Source organism: Odontesthes bonariensis, chromosome 15 (genome assembly GCF_027942865.1).
Source record: "Odontesthes bonariensis isolate fOdoBon6 chromosome 15, fOdoBon6.hap1, whole genome shotgun sequence".
Classification (NCBI taxonomy): domain Eukaryota; kingdom Metazoa; phylum Chordata; class Actinopteri; order Atheriniformes; family Atherinopsidae; genus Odontesthes; species Odontesthes bonariensis.
The window spans coordinates 15100612-15119794 of NC_134520.1; the positions used below are offsets into that span (position 1 = coordinate 15100612).

General features: G+C 39.8%; 1 protein-coding gene across 15 annotated transcripts in view; it reads right to left on the minus strand.

The window, feature by feature from the left end:
* The window catches only part of celf5a (cugbp, Elav-like family member 5a), a 190059-nt gene extending 173023 nt beyond the window's left edge, over nt 1–17036 (minus strand). For all 15 annotated transcript variants that reach the window (XM_075485144.1, XM_075485141.1, XM_075485142.1 and 12 more), the window contains exon 1: nt 16638–17036. In XM_075485144.1, coding sequence (XP_075341259.1) covers nt 16638–16995 — 358 coding nt within the window. In that variant the 5' untranslated portion in view covers nt 16996–17036. The remainder of the gene's footprint in view (nt 1–16637) is intronic.
* Nucleotides 17037–19183: the final 2147 nt, after the last annotated feature.

Genomic DNA, 19183 nt, shown 5'->3' on the forward strand with positions numbered 1-19183 from the left:
AAGGTTTTTGATTAAATTCAAAATGGCGGAAATTCCAACATGGCGCAGATGACGTCATTAAGTGCTTTGACCTCGTCTGTATCCAGGGATTCCATTGGTACCTAATTTGTGACATTTGGACCAAGGGGTCCAAAGATATGAGAAAAAATGTACTTTGGCTACATATAGCGCCATCTATAGGCGAAACGTCACCAAACTCCGTTGGCCTCTTACCATCCTGGTCTTGAGTCTGTGTTATAAGTTTGACGTTATAATATCAAATGGTTGCCAAGATATGGCCTCACTTCCGGTTTGGCGGCGTTAACCTCAAGTTTGAGTGGCGTTTATTGGAAAACGGAAGCCTAATTAAAAATTCCACACAATAACTTTTGTGCGGCTTGGTCTTAAGAGTCTATGTGCCAAGTTTCGTGAAAATTGGACAATCTCTGTGACCTGAAATGCTTTTTTAAGCTTTTTGATAAAATTCAAAATGGCGGAAAATCTAGGCATACGCAAACTGACGTCATAGGGTCCGTTGGACTCGTCATGATCCAAGGATTCCAACAATGCCTCATTTGTGAAATTTGGACCAAGTAGTCCAAAGTTATTAGGCTGAATGCACTTTGAAATTTGGCATGTTGGTGGCGCTAGAGAGTACGCTCTTGGGGCATGAAAATTCTTGAAATTGGCTTTGGCACTTGGCTGATTACGTGTGCCAACTTTCACAACCTTTTACCATAGCGTTCATGGGGCTGCCATAGACTTCAATTGCAGCGGAAACGGATCAATAATAATAGGAAAAGCTACTAACACAATGGGTTCCTGCAGCTTCGCTGCTAGGACCCCCAATAAAAAGCACTGTGATCTTAAACACACCAAATGATCCACAATAGACCAGAGGCACAAGCTGATAGTTTTGCCAGAGCCATCATGGTTTCCCTGCCTTAACATCAGTGAAAATATATGTAGAGAGACCTCAAAAATCTATGTATGCACGACAGCTTAAAGACTCTTGCAGATCTAAAAGCATTTTGCAGAAAGAATGGTCAAACTCTCTCAAACTAAAAGACATTTTGCAGCCAGTAAAAACTTTTTACATGCTGTGAACCCTGCCAAATGGTTTGTTGCTAAGCACTGACCATGCAAGGGGCCTGAAATGTTTGCTTCAGGCGGCTTTTTTGTTTTTTTGTTATATTGAATCTAAAAGATAGAATAGAAATAAAAAAGTGGTATGGCTTTGAATATGAAAGAAGTTAATAATCTTTGAATCTATGCCTTTTTTTAAAAAAAAGATACATCATCTTTTACTCACTTATCTGTTCACTGTGAATGAAAATTTACCTGCCACCACTGTCTAGACACGTTTACACCCATCAGCCTTGAACCAATGCAAAGGATGCATGTGCAAGCATCACACATCTGTACACTTCAGAGAAGAGAAGAGAAGAGAAGAGAAGAGAAGAGAAGAGAAGAGAAGAGAAGAGAAGAGAAGAGAAGAGAAGAGAAGAGAAGAGACAGAAGCAAAGAGATGGGAGGAAACCAGATGGAGAATTGAGGCAATCATTTTGCCCCTGACTATCTAGATAAATAGATTTGCTTGTGTTCTATTAATGAGGTTCATATGGGTTAGCATGCATCATATTTCTGCCACTCTGAGGATGGTTTATTAGCAGCCATTGCATTCTGGATCTCATTTCATCAGCCAAATGTATTCAGTGGGTAGTGATGTATTAAATATCTTTACACGGACAATATTCCAATCTATTTTTCTTGTCTCTTACGAGATCACTTATTCATCCACACACCATTTTTTTTGTGCCATAGCACACTATGGTTAAGTCTCCGCTGTAGCCTGAAGAGGACGAAATAAAGAAGTCATTGATCCATTGGCTGTTTGGAACTTTTTTTTTCTTTGTCTTGCAACATTTTGCCACCACTATTTAGAATAACATTTAAGTTGTTGTTTTTCATGAAGATTCTCCCTCTGTCTGGGTTAGCATTGCTGCTCACTGCCATGCATTTCGGTACATGACAGATAGACAGTAAATGCAGCACGTCCAGGGTCAGGACCTTTGAGGTCATTGTGCAACCCACTCCACATCCTCTAGTGTCCCAGCACCCCTAACCTAATGATTTCCAATCGCCACCACCAAGTAAATCACTCAGTCACTCGCACTGCTGTCTAATGCACCATCTCTACTCTGCATCAACTTAAAACACCAAGACTGCAGGAAGCCGCAGTTTTGGGTTTCTTTGTTTCTTTAATGGGTGAGAGTAAAAGGGTGGAATTGCTCAATTTTGGCTTTTATTTTGTTCCTGCTCTCACTGGGCTTGTTGTTGTTGATTTACTTGACAAACACTGCCCCATCTCTGAATAAGAAACGAGCATTTTGCATTACAATCAGAAAGACGATTTATTTGTTCATGTGTAATGCACAGGGCATTGAGAATAAATTAATAACAACCACAACGCTGGCAAACAAAAGAGAAACATGAACTCCATTTAAATGTGATTCTGTGCTCTTTAATGTATGGCTTAATAAGAATTTGCAGGCCACGGGCGAAAAAGCTTTAACAACTCCATAATTGGAATCCAAACACGTACAAATTGCCAGTGCTGCATTGCATACCAAGTGCAAAAGTGTGTGTGGGGGAAGCATGATGAAATAGTTTGAAACACAACAAAAAGCCATTGTAATCAAAGCCTGCTGACACAGCAACGGGGGATACCGTCCCTCTCTAAGAGATGATCATCTGACAAAAACCTAAAACAGCTTTATCTTACACAAAGATTTCATCTTCAAAGAGAAAAATTTGCAATCCTTGTCTTTTTTCTTCTAACCACACTTGCCTCTTATCAGCAATGGTAACTCCATGGCCCTGGACTTCTATTTCTTAATGATATATCCTTAAGTGTGCAATGTTTGTACAGTGACTTATGACTGAGTCCCAACAGCTCCATAGAAACTGGCATGTAATTAAAGAGTGCTGCATGAGCAAAAACGAACAACAAGAAATAGGGTGCATCTAATTACAATAAACAGTACTGATGTCCTGGCCGACTTATCCCTGATGGGTCCCTCTGTGGCCCTCCTGATGTGTGAGCCTGGTCCCATATCTGCTCTAATGCTCTGGTGTCTTGGGCCAACTCCATATGGATATTCATGTTCTTTATTACTTATCACTAGTATTGTCATCAGTTGTGGAAGTAGTAGTGGAAGTAGTTCTATTTCCACTACTATTAGCAGTATAATCGTCACTATTATTACTAATGTTGTTACCATTATTATCATTTTTACCATACTATATTCATTCATTCAAATTTGCCTTTTTTCCGTTTTATTTCATATTCTCTTTAGTTGCTCATGCATATCATCTGGATAAGCAGAGCTGTGCACACTCACACACAGAGGTGTCAAGTAACGAAGTACAAATACTTCGTTACTGTACTTAAGTACACTTTTTAGGTATCTGTACTTTACTCCATTACTTATTTTTCTGCCTACTTCTGACTTCTACTCATTACATTTTTACACAAGTATCTGTACTTTCTATTCCTTACATTTTCAAAACAAACAGCCTCGTTACTCTTGGCTTCAGTTTTTTTTTTTTTTTTAACTCTTGGCTTCAGTTTAATGTTTATGTATTTCACGTCATGTGCGCCATCCAATACAGATCAGTGGCGCCATCCACACCTAGTGAGAACGAGTGTAATTGGATGAATCATATAACGCAAACACTCATCGGTTAGGCTATTCGTCAAATTTGTGCTGACACACAAGGAAATCGTCATTTGTCAGAAGCAAGCAAACTACAAAACTGCAAACTACAAACTGTTCTACAAACTGCAAACGCGAAGCTGCGCAAAGCGTCTAACATAATCTTAGTGTGTATGCAAAATTGTTGCACTCTCCTACTCCGTGCCTTTTTCAGACCGTTTTAGGTGCTCTGTATGTAGTGATAAAGAGTTCATTTTCATTTCAGTTTTTGTCTTGACTGTCAGCTATGACAAAGGGGGGAACGTGCGTGTGTATATCTTTTTTCTTTGAATTTTTTCTGGCAGTAAGAATTTTTTTTTGTTTTTTTGATGGGACGAACATGAACACCTCACAACCTACCTCATGAATACTACCTCACATGTAATTGAATTCCAATAAAGTTTGAGAAAGAACATGCTCCTTGAGTGACTTTGTCTTTAACAGTAATGGTTTTATGATTGTTGTCTTGGGCCACATGTAGAACTAACCAGTTTTCAAATTAAGCTTGCGATTCATATAGTGGCAGCTACCTTTTTGTGTGTGGTTTTTTTTTTTGTTTTGTTTTGTTTGTTTTTTTTATTTAAAGGTTACTTTATACTTTAAGTAGGTTTTGGAGCACATACTTTTTCACTTTTACTTGAGTAAAGAGGTCAAGTTGATACTTCAACTTTTACCAGAGTGTTTTTAAACTGCAGTATCTATACTTCTACTACACTAATGTGTGTACTTTTGACACCACTGCTCACACAACACACCCTCATCACACCACTCACTTATAGCACACACACTTTCAACACTTTCATTGTAATGTTTTGCTTGGTCGTGTACCTTGTAACTTCTTTCCTATGTTCTCCTCTTATGTTTTGTATCTTTCTCAATACATTTTTTTTTTTTTTTTAAAAAGAGCATTTCATGAGCAAATCAGAGAGGCAGAGGACGAACAGGAGACAGAGTGAGTAAGAAGTGTGTTCCTGCTCACTTGCATGTGTGGGTCCACTGTGCTGGGTCTGTGAGCCAATGCCCCACTTTCTTTACCTGCAAGAGCTGTTTTTGCCGGATTGGTTCACATCTGTGAAGTCGCTCAAAATCATGCTCATTTTATCAACTGGAGTGTAAAGAATATGGGTTACAGGGCCAAAAGTGACAAAACAAATTTGAAAAAAAAATTGTTGAACTCTTGGATATCAGAAAGACAGTGTGACAAGTCTGTTTATCTGAAGTTACGACTTAACAATGTACAACTAAACATACCAGTTTATCTGCTCAAAATGAGCCAAATGAGCCCACAGGGTCCCAAATACAACTAAGAAAATGGATTTCTTTCGATATTCTGGTTTTGTTAGGGTTCATTCTTTGTTAACTGGTGTTCAATGCCTTTATTCTGCTACTGTTGATTGCTAAGTTAGTAGCTACTTGAGTTGTTGCTGAAGAGCTTTATTTTTTGTGTATTCTTTCTGGATTTTTGGTCTTGGTTCTTGTCTCTGTTTCTGAGTGTGGTTTTATCTGTTGTCATTTGTTAATTTCTCCGAGATGTCAATTGCCTTTGTCCTGCTTCTACATCACCATATCACCTGTTCCCTGTTGCTCATCACTCAGCTGCAACCGCTCACCTAATCACCGATCCCACTACATATGCCCCTTGGTTTTCATTGTTCACTGCCAGATTATTGATGCCACTTGCAATGTGTCAGTCAATGTATGTTTTGCCATCTCTACCTAGTTTCTTTGGAATTCAGCTCTTGGATTTTCCTGCTCCTGCTTCTTTGTTTTAGCTTCTTCAGTTTTGTCAAAAATGTGGTTCTGTGCAATTCGGCTAGTTTCAGCTCTTCCACCTTTTAGTTCATACCTTTTACTTGCAGTCAGCAAACAGATCCCCTCTCTGTTTCAAACCCACTGGCTTTGGCTATTTTATCTACCATCCAGTCTTACAGTAAAGTACTGTAGTATTTCCTTTTTTTTTTTTCCTGATAAAATATCAGTTAATAACAAAACAGAAAACATTTTTGACTAATCATGCTTAACAATACAGAGACGTTTATTTAATTGTGACTCAGAAATTAAACTTCTCGACCGTGATAATTCTAAATTAATTGAGCAGCCCTTTGACCTCCTGAGCAAATCAATTCAAGCAAAGCATTTCTTGTTTCATTAATTAACAGGATTGAATCAGAATGTAAAACCAGGTTTGGCTCATTGTTTTTTTGTTGTTGTTTTATTTTTTGTTTGTTTGTTTGTTTTGTTTTTCTCAAAGAATGAACTACTTCAGCAGCTGATAAGCACCGGCAGAAACATGAAAAGATTCATTTACAGCCACCACCATGATTATGATTATTGACTGCAGGCTGTGGTATCAACTGCAGCAGCTCAATATAAACGTCCTACTTCTATACTGGCACTGGGCATAAATCGTGTACTGCAGAATTGTCAAATGTCAATGCAAGTCCCAGGAGACTGGGCCGGTTTAAACCACAACCTCTCTCTTTTCACTCCACCTTTCATATCTTCTTTGCTCCTGTTCTCTCCATCTCCTTGCCCCAGAGGAGCCAAGCTGCCCCAGTGTAATGAAAAAGTGTGAACTTGCTCTCACGGTGGCATTTCCGTGGTCAGAAAGTGTGAAGGTAGCAGAAACCGAGCCAGTCCTGGCACCGATCTCGCCCGCTACCTCACACATCATTTGCACTTTTTGGAAAATGCTATCACTGTTGGTAGATTACTTGCTTACTCCATTTACTGCTGTGTGGGGCTCTGGGGGAACTGATGGGCTTTTAGAGGGGTTGGAAGCTGAAACACACATCATCCCCGTCATCAGTGATACAATGTAATGATGACCTGAATCACTGCCAGGCAGGGAGGCTCAGTGGTGCAGATTGACCATGAGAGCGCTAATCAGTTTGGTCTCAGGGAAACTTTGAACTCGTAAAATCAATTCTTAACTTTGAAAAATACTCTTATCGGCTTACATGCTAAAACAATAATATCAATATTCAGAGTGGTAAAGGACACACACAAGAAAGTTTAATAAAGGGAAACAGCTGAAGGCAGGAATTCCCCACGATAATCTCAGTCATTGTTCTGACAACAATATTTTCTGGCCAAATGTGCTCATAATGATTGTATAATAAAAGCAGTTGCCTAGCGGAACTTGTAAACCTTAATTAAACCAGACAGGCATCTTAAAAGATACCAACAACTGTGCTCATTTAAAAACCTCCTGTATCCAACCTCATTCTTCCATCCCTCCTTCATCAAATCTCCCCATCCCATCATCTCTGCTGCATCCAGCTCCAAAATCTCTTTCATTTCCCCTTTCTCAATCATACCTCACCCGTTATCCCATCACCTTGAGCAATAAGCTGGGGGAGGATGAACGCTGCTGAGCACTGAAGAGCATCGGTGTCTATCATGAGGGCAAGAAATGGTCCCCCTCACCCTCCCTGGTATCCTTTCTGACCCCTGAGTAGGAAACCCTTAGCCATTGATTTGTTACTACTTCCTCACATAGACTACACTAGCCTCTAAGAATCAGATCCATAGGCAGCACATCCCAAAGGAGAGACTGTGTGTGTGTATAAGTGTATTTACAGAACTTATATATGTAGGTGTTACGGTGTGAAAGCAATGCTTAATGAGTGCGACAAAAGCAATAAACCCGCTCTAAAGGGGCCAATCATGTTTGAGAATCAATGTAGGTGAAAAGAAGCCATCATAGCCAAGCGTTTTGATAGGCTGTGACGCCTTAACACTCACAATCTATTGCGTGGTGCTGAGGTTAAATAGTTCTCTTAAGGTACAAGTGGTACTTAATATAAATTCAACTGTAGAGCATTTCTCTCTCAAGCTGCCATATGCACTTATGACTAAATATAGTGAGTGCACCAGCATTGAGAAGGTTAAAACTGTACAGTTCCAACTTGTTCCCTGATAAAGATAAGGCTGTTTGGCAGCCAATGCAGTTTGGAGGGGTGACATGATGTATTGCAGCTGGCAATTCCCCACCCAAAGTCAGCCAGAGCTACTTCAACACGTGGCTGGATAACACTTATGATGCAGCACTTTGGCATCTACCAACGTTCTGTAGCCTTTAAAGTCAGCCTTGACTTTTGTAGACTATCTGGGCACTTCATCCCTCTTTTCCCATTAAAGCAATGACCCGATCTATCAAGACATCTAGTGCCCTGCATCCCTGATGAACAGGCTAATTGACACTGTTAATGGATGGAGTTTCACAGGCTGTAAATAATGCGTAGGTTCACACTTACTGCCTCCTGCTGTGTTACTTCTAGGAGGTCAACAAGAGTTTACCTGCCAAGTGCCATCTCTCCAAGCCGTCGTTCCTCCTTCCCTCAAAGTGTGCTCCGGCCAAGGGATTTACAGAAATCAATAAAAGTTTCTCTGAGTCCCCTGCCTAATTCAAAGTCAGAAAACTCAATCTCCTCCTCTTCATGAACTGGAACAACCGCTTCGAAAAACAAACAGGATTACAAGAGAGGAAATAATAAAATCATTTCCACCCGGCTCTCAACCATTTGGCTCGTGCTGCTCACAGTTTAGCACAATACATTTCAATCTGTTAGAATAATGCAGATGTCTTCAGAGTCATCTTCTTCTAATGTATCTGACTGGCATATTTGATGGAATATACCAAACAAGATCTGTCTTCTCTCAGAGGGTGAGAGGCATTTCAACCTTTGAAACAGATCAATAGATCATAGCAAAGCCACAATCATAGATGACTGGCAGCTGCAAACTGACTGCAAACTAGGACAAGGATCAGGTTCTCAGTCCCTGTGATTTTACAAATTGAAAGTTACCTTTAAAGACACTGCTTCAAAGGCCCAGAGGTTGCTTGGATGGATTGGTTGAAAGAGGGATCAGGAAGAAAGATGTGAGAAAATGGGAAAAAATACCCAAACAAACCATGAAAGCACACGTTCCTCATCAGCACATATGTAGGTGACATAAGAGGAAACAATAATTACATAGGGCTTTACAAATAAACTTATAATGAGTCCTCTGCTAATTCTCCTTTCCATCAAATGCTTACTTTGAATGTAAAATGATCAAAAACACATAGTTTTACTTTTTTACTAAAAATGTTTTCTTTGTGTCTTTGTCCAAGCTTATGTCTCTTTTTATTTATCTCATGTCACCGCTGGAGCTGGAGAAGACTAATAATTACCTCTAATGGTGTGACTAACAAGCAAGCACCAGGGTGTTAATTGCATTGACGTATATTTCCTAGTAACCACATTAAGCCCGAAGGATGCCAGAAATATTGTTCTGCTAATGAAGAAGTGATCAAAGATATAGATAGATAGATAGATAGATAGATAGATAGATAGATTGATAGACTAGGAGAAAAAGTCATCTGAACTGAACTCAAAAAGCAGACAAAACAGAAAAGAAAACCCATCAGCCATTAATTACTTTCAAGCCATCTTTTTTTAATTAAGCCAGATCTACCGTTGATCTACCCTGATCAGGTGCCATGTTGGAGCTCTTATAAAATCCATATACCGTGCTCATTAAACCAAATTATCATTTGATCATCAAAAAAGAAACACAAATTCCATCTCTCATCTCACTCTTCTGCAATATCTGGCAGGCAATTTGCTCTTATCACACAAAGAGAAAAAATGTGGATGCGACACATCTCCAGTACAAAGCCTCTAACCAGTTTGTGTCACTGGCAATAAAGCACAGAGACTGTTGGCCACAGCGACGCTCCGTCGGTGAGAAAAATACAGGGGGGAGGGATTGAAGGATAGAGGGAGAGATGGCAGAGTATTGGAAGGGACAAGTGTGTAGGGGAAGTGGGGGAAAGGCGCTGAAAAGGATGGGGACAGGGCTCTGCAGTCGCCAACAGATGCTCCCCTTGTGTCTCCCCCTCACTCTGTTCCTTCTTTCTGAGCAGTGTTGGAGCAGTTTTTTCTTTTTTCTTTTTTTCGGAGGGGGTTAGGCTGGCAGGCAAGCAGTGATGTCATGCCAGCAGTGCAGCGATGGCAGCTTAACCTATTTTCGGAAATACCACATAATTTCTATTTATAATCATGCTGAGCAGCATGTATCTTCACACATGGATTTGATCATTCATAGACGTTTTTTTAATTCTAAAATGTGTCTTCCTTTCATTTTAAGATTTGAGTAATATCTTTAGATAACCAGGCTGATAGTGTAACTTATAACTTAGCCTCTATAGATCCCACTTAGGCTGGAAAAGTAGAGCACTTCAGCGTGTAAAAATGCAGATTTTTTTTTTTAGAATTTTTCATTTAATTATTAGTAAAACCTTTAGCATTGTTGCTTATATGCTTGACTAGTTATTTGAACCATACTATGAAATTGCAAATAACCTCAGTGTCAGACTCAGTAATAGCAGTAGCAGTTGTAGCATCAAAATTATGTATTGGTTGTGATACTAGAGGGGTTTTCTCATGTCAACAGCTTTCAGGTGATTATTTTTTCTGCCAAACTTGTACTCTGCTCCGCCTCCTCCACCTTCCATCTATCCCGCCCTCCGGTGCCAAAACGCTACTCGACCTGTCAGACTCATCCGTGTCCCGAGCTGAGCCATCACTCTGCTCTCCCAGTGCCTCAGGATAAAAGCTACCATTTGTTTCTGCATCTCTGACAAACACTTCATCTTTTCCTCTCCACTTATCCATCTGTCCATACATCCATTTTTCGGTGCCATGTCTGTCTGTCATTTGCCTTGTGGGCCACGCTGCATACATGTGCCATCGACCCCATTCAATTTCTCTCTGTCACACTGGGCTGTGCGACAGAGAAGGATTGGGTGACAGTGCTGAGGCATATCCACAAAGCCTTGTGCTCACATGCACTCTCAGGCAGATACATGAACAACATTTATGCATTGTTCATTTGTGCCAACGTCAAGGGCTCAGCTATTTGGCAATCAGAGAGATGTGACAGCTTGACTAATCTGTGATTGTTTTTTTTGGCCAAAACATGGGGGTTAGCAGGCCCTCCAAGGGCACACTACTATAAAGCAAGACAAATAACTTATTATTTTCTCAGCTTGTACAAGGCTTTATCGCATGAGTTCTCCTGAACCATTCCAAAATGGAGAGGGATTATCACAAAACATTGCATTAAAATCTCCTTTCTCCCTTCTCCCTTGTTATTTCATTTTCCTTCTAAAATGAATCTGTGCTCAGTCAGGCTCAAACACAACATTAAAGAGTTAATGCTATTCTAACAGAAACCACCAATCCCCTCTGCCTCGCTCCTTACCTCTTTTTTTTTCCTTCTGTGCCTTTATAAACCCCGTCATAAGAGTACACTTTGCTCTGTAGGCAATGGCACTCTCTGCAAAGCTACCCATACAAAATAGATGTGCTTCTATCCCTATGGTTAGAGCAAGAAAATCGCCATGACCTTTGTGCATGAACGAGAGGGCGGTATGCCGCTGCAAACTCTACGATTTAGAAAAGAAATGTGACGTGCACGAAAAAAAACATACATAAAATAATTCAAGTCATAATATAAAAGGAAGGGAATCAAAAGCAGGCAAAACGTTCATAAAATTTTTTATAAATTCAAATTTACATCCTGTCTTGTATGAATTACAAAACAACTGAGATGGAGAGCTTGTGGAACATTTAGCTTTAACAGGGTCATATGAAGTAATTGCATTTTTCCCGCTGTAGACAGCGAACAGAGTGCTCTCCATTTGGACGAGCAGGAAGGAGGGCCAACGGGCAAGCCAAGCTAACAGCTACACAATGCAAAGGCAGCAGAGTGGCAAATTTTTATCATCTAAAACAAGTTTAACCTCAAAAATGCCATAGCTGTTCAAGCAAAAGCAGTGTGGTGGATTTTTACATGACATCCCTTTTGAACAAGATAGGTATTTATTGTTTCACAACGTGCTAATGTGCAGTTAAGTTACCGAGTTGACTAACTCACCTGTTACAAACTGAAAGCATGCTGACTGCTGTCTACGACTGAATGAATCATTCACAAAACCTTAATAAAAATCTCTTCAAAAACAACTAAATCGGGCTATCAACAATTCTTTTTGTGATGCAGTAATGAAAAACTTTTTTGGTGACTTTAAAAACAAAGCTTCAAATAACTTAATTTACTCAGCTTTATGAACAGCACAGGGGATGTACATTTTATCGGTAAGTCTGTCAGATAAAATGGGTACGTTTTTCCTGAGGGCTCATCACAGATATACCCATGTCGCTCCCTGCTCCAGGTGCCCATTCAGAGCAAAAATATTGCAAAAAGGTCATAGAATAAGAGCACTTACAACATACTGAAAGTATTATATAGTGCAAGCCGTAATAAATGTTGCATTGGAGCAGGAAATCAATCCATCTGAAAGGCTCTCACAGGCAGGGATTAAGGGAGAATGAAAGAAGTGGAGACAGGATAAAAGTCAGGTGAGTCTGGTGTGCGGATGCTAACCTCCAGCGGAGCGCTACCTTGTCGGTATCCAAGATTACCAATCTCCTTGGGAAACCAACAGAAGTAAGCAGGAAAAAGGGGGAGGGAGGCAGCACTCCTCATTCTGAAGTCAAGGCCCATAGCGCCTGTCAGTACCAGTTGAACTGCTGCATATTTTATGAGGAAAGCCCTGTTGCTTATTACAATATTTACAGATGTTTAAAGATTGCGAAGCAAGTGTTTTTGCTGCATTAGCTTGGCTCAATGGCCTTTGCTCACGGGCCCTGACAGAACATTTTTTTACTGAGATTTGTTCAATCAGATCACTGCACAAAACTTCAAGGAGACTGGGAATTGCTTTTCCTTGCTTATGAATGGGAAACAAATATGAAAACTGAAACATTTGTGAAACTGTTTAGTTCTACTTCCTAAAAGCCTATGGAACCCTGATGAGTATTTAATTTGTAATTGTACCACAGCATGTTTTGTATGTACCATTTGTTACACATCTACAGCTTTGTCTATAATCTGCAAGGGAGTCTATCCCATCTGTTTCCTCAGGAGGGATGCTGTCCTACAGCAGTGCCGTGATCTTTGACACTTTCCATAAGGCACACACAACATGAAGACATGTAGATGGACACGTACTTCTTATCAAAGAAGAGAAAGTTGCTTCAACAAACCAGAGATTAGTTTAATCAATATCACAACCTCTAGGATAGGGTATGATTTGGGAAAATTGCTGTAGAATATTACAAAATCTTTTGTTTTTCCATTATTTTTCTGTGCACATGCTTGACCAACTAGTCTGCTTTCCTCCTTTTTTCTCCTTCTTAGCGAGAGGACAACTCACAGAGAAACCCTATCCATCAGACCGGCTCGAAGAGGAAAAAAAATAAAAACTTGGATAAATATTTCATCAGATTATTCCGTGATTTAATATGCTTCTGCTTGGCTGGAGTCTACGGCAATATCTCCATTTATAAATGCATTAACAGAATGATAGCCGACACAAGCTTAATATTGATATGAGGGCTGGCCTGGCAAGCAGATTGAAGCAGCATAGGGATTGTTTGTCTGTCTGTCTGTCTGCTGTGCTGAATCCCATATTATTTTTCTGTCTGATTTGACAGGGAGTACAGTCTGCCCAAAGATGGTTGCTTTCCATCAAAACATCCACTTTTTCAAGGCAGAGTTGTTCATTCGAAAAAAAAAAAACACTTAAAAAGTAAAAAGTGCCTCCGTTCTGCATAAATGCATGTGCATAAATATTCAAGAATGTGTTCTGCATGTGTTGTAAGCATGAGCTAATAAGAGCCAAAAGGAGAAGTTTTCATTATATGTGATAAATTCAACATCAGGAAATCCTCTACCTATTAATACCAGTTTGGCGACAATAATTGGCAGACCATTGATATCGTGGGCAGAATTAATCATTTGAAGAGGCAGACTAGACTGAATTTTTAATTGGGAGAGGCAGCCACTGTTTAGGGAGGCAACCAGCTGATCACCCAAGAGACTGCTGCTTCAGACAATGCGCATTTGCTAATCCTCTTGAGTCAAGTTATTATGGCCATGCATTATTATCACGCTTTACAAACTAATTCCATGTTTTCCCCCAAGGATTACCAAAGGGGGAAAAATAGCTGCATAAGAGAAGGGGAAATAATAAACACACAGAGCCAAATGTGGATGAAATGAAAAACAAAATGACGGAATGTGAAACACTTAGTGTAATGAAAGTGGTGCTTAAAGTTTGTTTATGTGTGTGTGTGTGTGTGTGTGTGTGTGTGTATGTGAATCCCGCTGTCCATCTATGCCTTTGTTAAGAGTGAATGTGCCTTTTAGAGAGAGCTGTCCCAGTGTCTCCATCAGGATGGAGCACCCATAATCCCCTTCTATTTAATAACACGATTAACTATAAAAGATCACTGACATATTAGAGTTTGATAACGTGTTGTTAATTGCGCAGCCAGGCATAATTACATTCTTAGACATTTAATTTGAGTGAACTCTGCTTATCTAAAATTAATGAGTTGTTTGTAATTTAATGAATGAGGGTAAATATTCACTTTGAGTCTTACATTTGAAATGATGTTGGTATCATTTTCACTTGGATGAGGTTATCTCTATGATCTACCTACATTTACTGTACACTTTTATTCGCCATCTATGAAATGAAAACAATAGAATGAAACTTCAAATTTGAAATTTAGTTAATCAGTAGATAAAAGTTCACTTTTTTTTCCCCCAAACTAAGATTTGGGGAAATAGACAAGGGGGGATTTGTCTATTACAAGTCTGTTTTGATTTTGAGTTTTGGATTTCAAACTGACAAGCGGCCCGGAGGAGATGATCATGCAAGACTCTCGTGGAAGGCGAGCAGTACATCACAATTGCAGACTTAAAAGCTAAGACTTTTTTACCCCTTTTTCTTTACTATACAAGGAGTAATTATGTAATCAACCGACAATACTCATGACTAAAGTATAAGGCAAACCAAACAAAAACTTCTCAAATATGAGAATCAAGAAAAAAAGATACTTCATTACATTAACAAAAAGGATCCACTGAGATTGTAATCGTGATATATATTTCTCTAGAATTATACACACACCTACCAAGGAGCTGTTTTATGTTTGGGGTATGGTTTTATGTCCTGTCGTATGTCTAAGAGCCTGATTTTTTTTTTTTCAAATTTTCTTCCCGGGGACCACAATTAGTCAAAGAGCCAAATGCTGCAATCATTACGCAACACAGTGCAATGATGCTGTCTTATATGCAAGCACACGACAATCACAAAATCATCAAAAAACCATTGACTGCCAAATGACTGCTACACTGAAAATAAGAAGGGAAAAAAAGGAAAAGGAAAAAAAATCATTTTCTACAAGCTGAGAACGTCAACTGTTGGAGCCATGAAATACGAAGCCATGTGAGCAATATTCATGAAACCATCACAAACTTCAACATCCTGTGACCGAATAGGGACTAAATTTAAAGTCAGTGTTTTCTGGCAGCTGTGAGCTGCCTCTATAATAGTAACAAAAGTCACTTTCATCTTTTGCTGACGTGTTAATATGTGGCATGACGAGGATTACGATGTTTGCAATGGCATTTACATCAATGTAATTTATTGTTGTTTGTCTTTCCTAAATGTCACCATAACAAAAGGTTTATCTCCTGTGAAAACAAGAGTAAGAAAAAGAAAATGATAAATGTGGTTGAAGGTTTTGGTCTGTGGCTTCTGTGGCAGTTTTAGCAACACTAAGACCAAATCCAAAGATGTAACCATACATGTCCTGAAGAAGCCATGAGATTGCCAAAGCCTTTTCTCTCTAATTTTGTTTTATGGTTATCAAACGGAAAACTACAGTATGTCAATGCATTTTCATATTTGCTCAGTTGTAATAACAATGAAATGGCAGCAGTCCCATGCATGAATATGACAGACAAACACTGATTATTCTAACTGCTGTTGCACCCCCAAGACGTTTTTGTAGAGCCTGGCTGGGTGCTAACGTCAGAATTAAAGTTGGGTGAAAGTGATGATGAGTGGTGGTGATGACGACGGTAATGGTAAGGACGATGACGTTTACGTCGTGCGGGGGGGGGGGGGGGGGGGGACACACGTAGGGCCTCTCTAAAAATGGGTTTCCCACCCAAGGCAGCGATCTGCACACCTTATACTCCTGCTAACCAACTTCATTAGGGCTGTGGAAGATGGAAGCTGCCACTGTGGTCTATATATAGTGATGTGAGTGGATTTACACCCTCTGCTTCCCTCAGCCTTCCATTTCAGCAGAGGCAGCGCAGCATCACAATCTCCGTGGCGACGTCCGTCATATTGTGACAGCTCTTGCGCCCCTTTGGAGACATTGTAGTATGAACAGATTTCGCTGTGACGGCTTTGCACTCGGCCCGCGCCGTTCCCACACGGAGGGATGTTAAAGAAAGCATATGAATGAATAAATCATGCTGCTCCTCCGCAAAAGATTGGACTGGCAAGGGATGGCTCTTTAAAAATGCATCCTTTCCGAGCGCCTCTGCCCCACTTAGGAGCGTGTTAAGGAAATACTCTTCGATTACAATTACATAAAAGAATCCTTCCTGGAAGAACGCACTCACTCAATAAGTGAAAATGTCATTTTTTGTCTGTATTCTTTAAGATATGCATGGAAATGCAAACGTTAATAAATTCATTACGCTGTCAAAAATTGATAAGTTGAGTTCTGGGAGACCAATCATAGTTGGGATAAAATTCCAAGCCTCATGAATGTTAGATGGAATTCTGAGCGATGATGAACATGATGATAGAGACAAATTGTTTGGACATTTCAAGAGCTAACCAGATAAAAGGTAAGCTTTAAAGTGGCAAATACCAGCATTTCACAACACATCAGTTGAAAACGTACAGGCAGCAGACTAATAGCGACTTATCGAGCTCATGTGGTCCTCGCGGCCATTTGAGGGATGACACGTTACCTTTGTGCATGCCGGTGTATCGGTCCTTGAGAACTGTCAGTTCGTGGATTTTCCCAAACTGTTCAAACAGGGGTTTCAGGTCTTTTTCTTCCAAGTTCCGCGGTATCTGCCCGATAAACAGCTTAATGGCATCTTGATCTTTCATGTTGCCGCTCTCCGGATGAATTGAAATGGGTTCTGACCCGTTCATGGGTTTCGGAAATGTGAACTGAGGGTACTGGTGCTGATGTGGGATAAGTAGTAGTGGATGTTGGGTAGGTGGTGCCCCCGGTCCGGTGAAAACCAGGCTGGAGAGAGCGGGTTGGGGCTGCTGTGGATGGTGCTGCCTTCTTGTTTCAGTCTGAGTGAATCTGGCCATTCTGAGCTGGGAGCAGAGTGGATAATAATGACAACACACACACACACACACACTGTGAGAGAGCAAGCACTCAGCTGGAAACCAGGCTGACTTTCTACCCGACACACAACGCACCCGCACACACAGTCAAGAGCGGAGGGGGGTGATACTGGAGGAATAAGCGCACGGGAGCGATATCAGACACTCTGGAGCGACACCCAGTGGTATTTATATGAAGGAGCTCAACTCGGGACTGTTACCTTCTATAGGTTCTGTTCATATTGCAAAACAATATGCGAATTTGCGAATTTGTTTCATTTTAAAGTTGTGGACGAACTTTGATGGAAGTTGCACACAATGGAAAACGCTCTACAGCAGACATTTTAACTTTGTTCGTTGGTATACTAATGCTGGCTCCTTTAAATTGAATCGTCCCAGTAAGATATGTTGGCAGTGGGGTACTCGTGCATAATTTACACTTGTACATTTTTCACTATGAAGTGTCCGATTGTTATCGATTTAAGGGTTGATTAAAATTAGGTGTAAACTGAAAGAGTTCTGTGAAATGGTGTGAGGAGGAACTGACAATAATGCCAGCCAGCATGTCCACGTGGGGCCCATAAGGTTTAAATTTGGGCTGCAGATAAGGGTCCCACGTGGGTTTGTCCGCAGTTTCCACGGTGGCCCCACCTGTGTTTGCCCATACATGGACATGCTGTCTGTAGCCTATACAGACAGATGACAAACTAGAAGACAGATTTGAACCCTTATGCTGTACAGTGAGATGATCTGTTTGCTGTGGGAAGCATTTCGTTTGCATTGTGCAGGTCCACTTTTCCACTATGTCACTGCAACATTGACCATTTCGAATATACTAATTTCCTCTTGACAACTGGAGTCTGAACCTCAATTTGGATGTTTACACTTCAATGTTTTTTCACAAGATAAAACACGTGGATTAAGTAATACACTACAAAGGAATCACTCAACAGACAGTAATGAGTGAGATCAATAACTTTCACACTGCATGTACATTGCATGTTCAGGGCTAATGTGTACCGGTGTAGTTGTAAAAATCAGAACTTATTACCCAATAACCGCTTGTCTGCTAAATAAATAATGCAATATAGACTGAGGTTAAGGGCAATATAAATCAGTAAGCACTGTAATTCTTGGCAATTACTGCTAATTTGTAATATGAGAGGGATAATATTTAAAAAAAAAAAAAAGAGCATTCCATGTGGTGGTGCTTGAAAGCTTGTGAATCATTCAAAATTACACTATATGTTTGCATGAATATGACATGAGACATCAAAATTTTACACAAGATCCATATCTGGTCATTTATTTAGTCAAGGAAATTATCCAATGTTACATATATATATTTATTTATATATATATATATATATATATATATATATATATATATATATATATATATATATATATATATATATATGTGAAAGGAAAAAGTTTTGTATCAGTGAGAGGCAATGGAATGACAATCAATTGTGAGTGGACACCCTATATATTTGAACAAAAAGGAAGTTTGACTTCCATGAAATTTTTGTGAAAGTGTATGATGACATGAATGAAGGAGTTTTCTAAAGACCTCGTGCTTGTTAAGTCAGAAAAAGCTACAAAGCTATCCCTAAAGAGGCTGGACTCCAACAATCCAGTCAGATAGGTTGTGGACAAATGTGAAACTCGGGACCGTCATTACTCAAACCAGGAGTGTTTGGCAGACAAACATCACTCTGAGATCAAGGTAACTGTTAGAGTCTGGAAGTAACTGAGAACCTAAAGTAACTTTTAATCATCTAAACTCCTCCACAGAAGAATACTGAACAACAAGAATGCTCATAGCAGGTCTGCCACAAGAAGACTACTCATCTGAAGTTGGCATGATGCAAGCCGACAGGCAGTTGGAAAATTCTTTATGAACAGATGGGACTAAAATGAATTTTTGTTTGAATGAGAAGCTTTATGTTGGGTAAAGGAAAACACAAAATTTTAGCATAAGAACCTTATCCCAGCTGTGCAACATGGTGATGTTAGTATCATGGTTTGGGATTATTTTGTTGCATCTGGACAGTTTGTCTTAATTGACGAAACGATGGATTTTGAATTATTACAATGAATTCTTGGGACATTTGCTAGTGAACTGAATCTTAAAAGAGAGTTGGTTAAAAAAAAAAACAAGGCACCA